Below are 9956 nucleotides of genomic sequence, written 5' to 3'. Positions count from 1 at the left end.
TAGGTAAACAAATAAAAACAATGACCGACTATAACTAAAATATAGCAAATTTAGGTTTTGTCGGGTGGGGTTTTTGTCATGTGGGGATTTTATCATGTGGGGGTTTTGTCGGGTGGGGGTTATGTCGGGTGGGGGTTTTGTCAGTGGGGGTTTCGTCGGTGGGGGTTTTGTCGGGTGGGGGTTTTGTCAGGCATTCTATATATATATATATATATATATATATATATATATATATATATATATATATATATATATATATATATATATATATATATATATATATATATATATATATAAACATATATATATATATATTTATATATATATAAACATATATATATTTATATATATATAAACATATATATATATATTTATATTTATATATATTATATATATATATATATATATATATATATATATATATATATATATATATATATATATATATATATACATATAAATATGTATATATATATATATATATATATATATATATATATATATATATATATATATATATATATATATATATATATATATAATATATATATATATATATATATATATATATATATATATATATATATATATATATATATATATACATACATACATACATACATACATACATACATATATATATATATATATATATATATATATATATATATATATATATATATATATATATATATATATATATATATATATATATGTATATATATATCTATCTATATCTATATCTATATATATATATATATATATATATATATATATATATATATATATATATATATATATATATATATATATATATATATATATATGTGTGTATATATATATACCAGGTAATTTTCATAGCTCATGAATCCCTTGTCTTTTCTTCCTTCTCTGGCTTCGTTTGCAGATTCCAGGGACCTATTTTGTTATCGAACATTATCGTAGTTTCACTCATATTAATATCTCTCTCTCTCTCTCTCTCTCTCTCTCTCTCTCTCTCTCTCTCTCTCTCTCTCTCTCTCTCTCTCACACACACACACCCATACGCACACACATAAACGCACAACCACAGAAACACAAAAACGCACATACAAACCCCTCAAGATTATGATTAGCCGTGACTAAATTCTGAAATTATTACTAATCCTTTTTCCATTTTTTTACCTGAAAAACATGATCTCAGATTGTTCTTCCTTTTCTTTTCAGCACAAGAGCAGACCTCAGAAAAACTCGCCTCCACACTTTTGAAAATGTTCGGCTTTTTAACATCAGGTAAGATTGTTATTGGAGATAAATTTAGCTATAAGTCAAAAGAAAAGGTCACATCAAACATTATTATTATTATTATTATTATTATTATTATTATTATTATTATTATTATTATTATTATTATTATTATTATTATTTACAACCCTGGTATTAAAGGAGGATCCTATATCCCCAAGGTTCCAGCAGGAAAAAAGATACCCCAGTAAGAAAAGGAAATAGGGATATAAATTAACCACAAAAGAAATAATTAACCATTAAAATATGTTTTGATATTAATATCAACATTAAAACAGATTTTTCATATATAATCTATAAGGATTCTTATGTTAGTCTGTTTAACGTAAACACATTTTGAAATTTCATCGATTCAAGAACCTGATGAGGAAGATTATCGCACAACTAGGTCACCGCTGGAATAAATCTTTTACAATACAGTTTAGTATTGAGCCTCATGATGGAGAAGGCCTAACTATTATAATTAACTGCATACCTTGTATTACGAACAAGATGGTTCTGTCCTGCGAGATATGAATGTAAAGGACGGTCCGAAATATGAAAAATCTTATGCAACAAGCATGATTAACTAATAGAACGACGATGCGGGATATTAATATATAGATCGGGTAAAAGGAATGTAATAGGCCCTTGAGTTCTTGTACAACATATTGAGATGAGATTCGGAAGCTGCTGACCAGACAGGAGAATAATATCCGAAACAAATAATAATGACATAATTTAAACACTGAAAATCTGAAGAGATTTTACCAATACGTCAATCTCTCTGTAAATGAAGATGTGAAAGAATTAATATTTTCCTCAAAAGTAAAATAACTGTGTAGAATCACACCTAAAAATATAAAGCCATACTGATTGAGAGACATTATGCTAAAAAGGCTCAACCCAATCACAACTGTTTGAGCTTCAAAGCAGGAGCCTCATGAATAACAAAGTCAAAGCTGGCACTAAAAGGTCAATCATACTAACTTCCAGACCACAATCAATGGATATCTGTTCACATTTGGAAATTGTAAGAAGAGATGAGAATAGTTGTACTAGAGACTGGAAATATAGTCTTGAAAAGATAAACAATGAAAATGTTGGGAGTTTATCAAATATCCACGTGTAAAAATTAGAAAGTACTCAATCTAAATCAAGTTGTGTATTGTGTATAAAAGTTGCAATAGTCTGACTAAAATAAATATTTTATTCTGTGGTAACATGATAACGTTGATGTGGGTGTTTAGGAGAAATATATTGGTATATGACTTGACATTTGTAGAATACTTACTTGACTGTACATGAAATATATGATGGAAAAAGACTAGCAGAGGCTGGGTACTTGGTGATATAGGTAATGTCTATATCTAAAAAAAAATTGGATTGATTGCGGAAAATGGAGGAATAGCCGTTCAAATGGATCTGGAGAAGTCTTACCATAATGAATAGAGACATGTCCGTTTTATGATGAAATGAAACCTGTGCTATATTCTGCAGTTGGACAAAATCACGTAAAACTTAAATATATTAAGTTAATTTCAGTCCTGAGTACTTTAGGAAAGTGTAACCTAAACTGTAAGTTTCATTCACAGATAATACAGTTAGAATCAAAGAGATCTGATATGAAATGAGACCGAATTTCACAAAGAAAATAAGGCCCTGATGTGACCTTGTAGAAATACCTGTGAGCAGTGCAATCCCTAAGAACATTCTTCACTGTCCTAAAAAGACCTTTAATCACTTTCAGAGTATCTTCCATGTGATGAAGGTTGGCTTAAACTTGGAGCTTCTTGTTATTTCTTAAGTGTTGACACTTCCACATGGCAAAAAAGCCGAGAAAAATGCATCGCTTTGGATTCTGATTTGGTCAAAGTAACTACTGATGAAGAGTATAATTTCCTGCGTGGTAAGTATCTATTTATGCAAACACTGCAATTTTAATTAGACTAGTCTGCAAAAAAAGTCAAAATTCTAAGCTCTAACCGAACCTAAATGCAACACTTTTCTTTTGAAACTTTAAGTATACTTTACTGGCAACCTCTTAGAGAAATTAATTGTTTAGAAGGCAACTGTGAAACTTTTTGTGTTCTTTTCCGTTTTTGCTTAAATCTTTATCCAGATTACTAAGAACAATAAAACACATCTCATGTATAGAATGTTATTTTCATTTAGAAAGATAACATTTCTTCAAAACCTGCTGGATGGTGATAAATAGTAACAAGGCAGTGAAATTTATATAATGATTTATTGAATATGGCAGAGCACCTACAGCGCAACAACATTAATAATAGAAATAGACTTCTGTTGGTGGCATCATAAAATATTCGGTAGTATTCACTACAAATGCAAATATCATAAGACAAGCGTTTTGAGTTCTATAAAAAAAAAAGAACTGTCAAATATACTTGAAAATATTTCTAGTTTTATCCAATTAAAATTCAATAAAGGGTTAGGGGTTTATTTGGGAAAACTGACGCTTTTATAAGTCACGTGTGTATGTATATTTCATATTTATATTTCCTTCAATTACTATAACACTTGAATAGAAATGATTGATGTACCATGCACGGTTATGCCCAACTTTGACTTATTTCTTCTTCTTCCCATATAAAGGCACTGAGATCAGCCATTTGATCTATATATCAATTGACAAAAACTTTTGACCAGTTTCCATTGCAATCCTCCTGTAAAGCATATATATCTTAGAAGACATTTATAAACATTCATCTATTGTTATAAAGACGAATATAAAGACAGGATTTCAGTTAATCTACTTATTTCTTTTGCAGATCTCGTGAAGGGTCACAATACCTACGTAGGATTGACTGACCTGCATGTGGAAGGAATCCACGTTTGGACTGATGGAACTGTCCACCCGATGATTAAATCATGGTAAAGATTGAGGTGTAAGAGACTAAAATGGAAATATAGTTTCACATCAGTCCAACAGAAAAATATTATTATTATTATTGTTATTATTATTATTATTATTATTATTATTATTATTATTATTATTATTATTAGTAGTAGTAGTAGTAGTAGTAGTAGTAGTAGTAGTAGTGGTAGTAGTAGTAGCTAAGCTATAATCCTAGTTGTAACATTAGGATGATACAAGCTCAAGGGAAGGGTTCCAAATGGGGAAAATATTCCAGTAAGGAAAGGAAGAAAAAAGAATTTATAAAAGTGTAACAGTTTTCCTAAGTATACCCTCAAGTAAGAGAACTCATACCTAAGACATTGGAGGCCCATGGTATAGAGGCTCTGCCACTACGCCGGACTAGAGAAAAAAAATGTTTGTCTTTTTAGTAACTTCTCAGAAGATTTCCCTATCATAGCTAAAGAGTCTCTTCTACACTTACTAAGTGGAAATTAGCCAATGAACAATTATAGTGCAGAAGTTGACTCATTGTGTAAAGAAGAACTGTTTGGTTACATTATTGTCAGGTCTAGGAGCACACACTAGAATGTGTAAAGGATATTCTGTAACGATAGAGATATCAGATGTAGTATATTCTGACCAATCAAAGAACCAATTAATCTTCTAGTGAGAGTGTCAAAACCAGTGTCGGATTAAAATCCTTTGCAACCCTTACGCTAGGGATGTAGAATGGGCCCTGTCATGAGAGTGAATCGAGCCAGATTAGCTTATATATTTTTCTTATTGAACAATTCTTGACGTATTGAAAGCTATACTTAAAGCAAAATCGAGGAAATTGGATCAGTACGCAATCATGAAGATTAGCTAATTATTTTTATTTCGATGAGCATAACGAAAAGTTGCACATAAATGATTATTCAGAAATTCATGGTTCATGGGGAAATGTATTAATGATATTTTGCACTTTTTTTTTTTTTTTTTTTTTTTGCCGGATCATGCTCGATGTTTATTAAACTCAACCAGTTAAGGTGTATATTTTCTTAATTTTATATGTAACTTAATTTTTAATATGATCATTCTCCTTCACAAACACTGCCTAGCTATGTAAGACTGATACGTACAGCAATAGAAACATTTGGATAAGACTGTAATGGCACTGCAAGAAGGCTTTTAAGCAATATTTAGAACATTGTCTTGATAAGGGTCATTTATTTTAGGGGACATATATTCATGAAAATGGATAATTTAATTCTTTTTTACCATTAGATTTCTGGCAGCTTTTTGTGCTGTTCAGATCGTCATTACTATAATAAAAACGATATGGGAAGTTACCATGAACTTGTGAATAGACAGTGGATCATGTGCTTAAATCAGTGATAAAACTGTCACAGACAACTTGAGGTAAAAACGAATTTTTTTCTACATGTGAAATTATGGTCATTTGAACAATTTCTACCAGTTTATGTGAAAGGCCTCCTAAGAGTACGACTACGCTTTGTTTCACAATGGTAAATTATACACTTTATCATCAGATATCTTTGAAAAGACAATATTAGCTTTGTTTTCCTACTGATGAAAATTAGTGCAAATGCTTTTGAAATTTTCCAAAAGCGATTTCGTGGTATCAACAACAGCCTTCAAGCTTAGTCCCTCGCCTTGCAAAAATAAGAATAAATTAGGCAACTCTTTTAAGTATATATGAGAAAAACAAACAAAAATATGATGTCAAACTTGCTTAAATATGCTGGGAGGTGTTCTACCTTAAGTTGTATCCTAACTCTGATCAGCATCCTCATGAAGAGTTTCCAAATCTTTATTAATAATCAATTAGTTTAGTTTTAGCGATTTCACAGAATCATTCCATGCTGACCAATGTGTCTCTGATAAAGATCTTTTCCAAATAACTTCTACTAGAATCATTTGAATTTCGCGCAAGTGCGACAGTTAACAACTTCCACAATATGTAGAACTAGACAATAATTTATAAAATTTTCTAACAATACCAAAGAAAGAAACCGTTTTAGACAACAAATTGCTGCAGCACTAACAACCAAGTTCACTATAATGTATGTACTCAGCCAATTGATTTCATTCAAGGATGACTGCTTGAATCTAATTATATTTCCCTGACATATTATTAGCATTACAACTTTGATTTTAATCAATCTTGTCCTCTACAATTATTGGGCTTGGTTAATTTCCCCTTCTTCCAGGTAGGCTTATACAAAAGATACAAGAATCAGTCTTATGAGTGGAACTCTAAGGTCAGAGACAATGGAAAGCTGGTGTAATGATTGAATGGAAGAGGAAGATGTTGAAGGGAAAAAGGGAAAGAGAGGGGAATTGGTATTCTTTACATCAGATACGTTTGGAGAATTAAGCAATGAACACGTGAGTGGGTTGTGTGTCCGTAGAGTACATTAAAGTCTTGAGGTTGTAGTGCGATTGCGTGATAATTGTTAATCATGTGGGAATGTGTAGATAGGGAAAAGTGTAAGGCTTGGACTGTAATTTCATCAAAATGGGTCAACCAAAAATAGGACCGGTTTGGGGTTCCTCATTGCAACTTGGAACACCACTTGAACGACAGTCATGTACTATAATATCACAAGAATATTTCTGTAGTAAGCAGTTAATTAGGTAGAGTGATTATAGACTGATAGGTCAAGACAAAATTTTCATATGGCATCATATAGAAAATGAAGGGTGACCCAGCTGATAGCAGAAAGTGGCATTTTCAGGCCAGAGGTGCTATTCACTACCAAGGTGCAAGTAAGGGCATGGGGGATACCCACCAATAACGCGGTGAATTTATAGTTAAAAGGGGAAGAATAGAAGATGAGAGAAAAACATGGACAAAGGTAACGAATGGAATGAAAATTTTGGTGAAGTGAATTGTCATGTGTTATGAAAAGATGCAGGAATAAAATAGTGAAGTTATTATACCTTACCCTCTTTCCAGGTGGGCAGACAGTGAGCCGAGCAGTAGCGGGGAAAAATGTATCCATTACTTTGCTTCAAAGGACAGTCGCTGGAATGACATAAATTGCAACAGGGAATTTAGGTAGGGTATAAAATCGTCAAAACACACGTTACCTTTTTCTTTAAATTAGTGACAGCAATTTATCAAAAAGAAAAGTCGGTAAGTTTTTGCATCTAATACATGCATACAAACCTTGCTCTATACTGAAAATGGATTTCCATAGTTGAAGTATCATCATCAACATCTCTAGAATCAAGGGTTTAAAAATCAACTGAGAATCCAAGTTTCCAAATAAACGTTCCCTTCAAAACATAAAGTTACGTAAGTCTTACTTTATTCTGCATACAGGTACATCTGTGAGAAATCTGTATATCCGATTGAGGGCTTAACTCCACTGTCTCGTAATGAAACTGTCATCAAGGCTTAACTTCATTGTCTCCTAATGAATATATGTCTTGAAAGCTGAACTCCAATTTCTTTTAAAGAAACATCGATATAAAATGTAATGTTGCTTTTTTCTTATATATATATATATATATATATATATATATATATATATATATATATATATATATATATATATATATATATATATATATATATATATTTTTTTTTTTTTTTTTTTTTTTTTTTGGGTGGGGTAGGACATATCCCAAGTTAATATTGATATTTCTTCATATGACAATAAATCTTCAAATGTCTTAATCAAATTTGCATTACCAATTAATTTAATGAATTGAAAACAAACTACTTGAGAATAAATTTTGGAGCTGGAATAAATTACGTGATTACCCTGTTTGTTGATCTCAAATAGATTTCAGTAGTTCAAACTTGCAGCAATTGTATTTTTGTTGACCAGGCTGACAAACTTCACTTCATAGTTTATATATGACAAATCTATTTTAACGTTATTACTGATCTTAGAATATTCTGTACTAATCGTAACTCTCATGTATATTTTTCATTTCCTTGTTCCCTCTCCTCACTGGGATTTTTTTTCTTGTTCGAACCTTTGGGCTTATAATATCCTACTTTTTCAAGTAGGATTAATTGTCGTGAAAGAAATGAGTGACCTTATGATAAATGTCATTTTTTTTATTCTTGATGTCTCACCAAAACCCGTAGTCCAGTCATTCTCTAGCCATAGATTTCTGAGCGGGGGCGGGAGGGGAGCAGCTGAGATTTTCAGCGGTAGAGTCAATAATTCCTACGCAAAAAAGATAATTGAAATGAAATTTTAAGAGAGCATTTAACTATTTATATAAGGTTTATTTCTGCTATTTTTCAGGCTCTCACCTGCTCTAGGCATGCCCTGGTTGTCACTTTTTTTTTTTTTTTTCGTAAGTGACTAATTTTAGCTTAAACATGAGTGACGAGGAGTAAACTATTCTATTGTTTTTCCAAATATCTAGATTATTTTCACAGAGTTTGATGGGTCATACATGAAATATATTCTTATAACTTTTTGGTTTTGATATACTTGCCATAGAAAAGTCATAGTAGCCAATTTTCGATATTCTTCAGAGGCCCATTTTCGGCAGCGCGCGCCGTGAATTACTCGCAGAATACTTTATACAACTAAATGAAATTTTCAGCGATTTTTGACATAGATATTTCCTTAGCTCATGCAAATCTTCATGTTAATATCTGTCATAAAAAAGCCACAACAAACGTTTATTTCAGTATGGGTTGACTGGCAATTCTTTGGGGTGGAGTAAATTGCCCCTAGAATAATTCAGCTGATATTCTCGGAGGCAGGGTTAATAACTTCTATACCTATTGTTGTAATCAAATGAAATTTAAAGGGACTATTTAAATGTAAACAAGCTTTGACTCTGCCAATATTTATGTTCATACTTTTTATAAGCATGCCTTGGCTGTCCCTTTTGTTCGTAGGTGACGATTTTTAGCTAAAATATCAGTGATGACAGGAAAAGACACCTGGAGTTTAACAGATATCTGATTGATTTTCACTGGGGTTGATGGTTGTTATGTGAAATCCATTCATACCATTTTCTGTCTTGATAATTGCCATAGAAAAATCACTGTAGCCATTTTTCTATCGGCATAGGTTTCAGAGGGGAGGTGGGGGTGTGGGTGGAGCAGCTGATATTTTCGGCGGCAGGGACAATAACTTCTATACCATTAAATATATTAAAATGAAATTTTAAAGGATTATCTGGGTATATATATAGGCTTTGTTTATGACAATTTTCATGTTCATACCTGCTATAAGCATACCCTGGCTGTCACTTTTGTTCGTAAGTGACGACTTTTAGCTAAAAATTCAGGGAGGACGAGATAGCTACTCCTTGAATTTTAAAGATATCCAAATACTTTTCTCAGGATTTGATGGATTTTCTATGAACTACATTAGTACCAATTGATACTTTTAATATAAAAGTCATAGTAACCATTTCTGGATATCAGTGTGAGGCCGATTTTAGGCGGCGTCGTAAATTACTCATACAATACTCCATATATCAAAATTAAATTTTCAGGGATTTATGGGATGATTTTTTACTTCGTCCATACCGATTTTCTTGTTAATCTATGCCATAGAAAAGCCACACCAACGTTTATTTCCTTATTGGTTGAATAGTTACTTTTGGCGGTGATGTGAATTGTTACTAGAATAATTCAAATATCCCAATGAAAAAGTCAGGAATTGATGTGTAACATAGTTTTTCTGCTCCTACAAAACTTCATGGTAATATCTACAATTGAAAAGAACCCCTATCACTTAGCCTTATTAAATATACTGTTAAATTTAGCAATATTACAGTGAACTGTGTGATAGTGATCGTCATCAACGAGGTAAAATGCTCA

The 9956-nt window shown here is 31.5% G+C and overlaps 1 protein-coding gene across 1 annotated transcript in view; it reads left to right on the top strand.

Annotated features, from left to right (window-relative positions):
• LOC137617492 (perlucin-like protein) overlaps positions 1-7631 on the top strand; it is a 9035-nt gene extending 1404 nt beyond the window's left edge. Inside the window, exons 2-6 of the mRNA XM_068347512.1 lie at positions 1201-1272; positions 3014-3172; positions 4056-4158; positions 7107-7208; positions 7476-7631. Of these exons, the coding sequence (XP_068203613.1) occupies positions 1201-1272; positions 3014-3172; positions 4056-4158; positions 7107-7208; positions 7476-7554 (515 nt within the window). The 3' untranslated portion in view covers positions 7555-7631. The remainder of the gene's footprint in view (positions 1-1200; positions 1273-3013; positions 3173-4055; positions 4159-7106; positions 7209-7475) is intronic.
• Positions 7632-9956: the final 2325 nt, after the last annotated feature.

This window comes from Palaemon carinicauda, chromosome 23, assembly GCF_036898095.1.
Source record: "Palaemon carinicauda isolate YSFRI2023 chromosome 23, ASM3689809v2, whole genome shotgun sequence".
Taxonomy (NCBI): Eukaryota; Metazoa; Arthropoda; class Malacostraca; order Decapoda; family Palaemonidae; genus Palaemon; species Palaemon carinicauda.
This window is presented reverse-complemented; position numbering and strand designations above follow the sequence as displayed.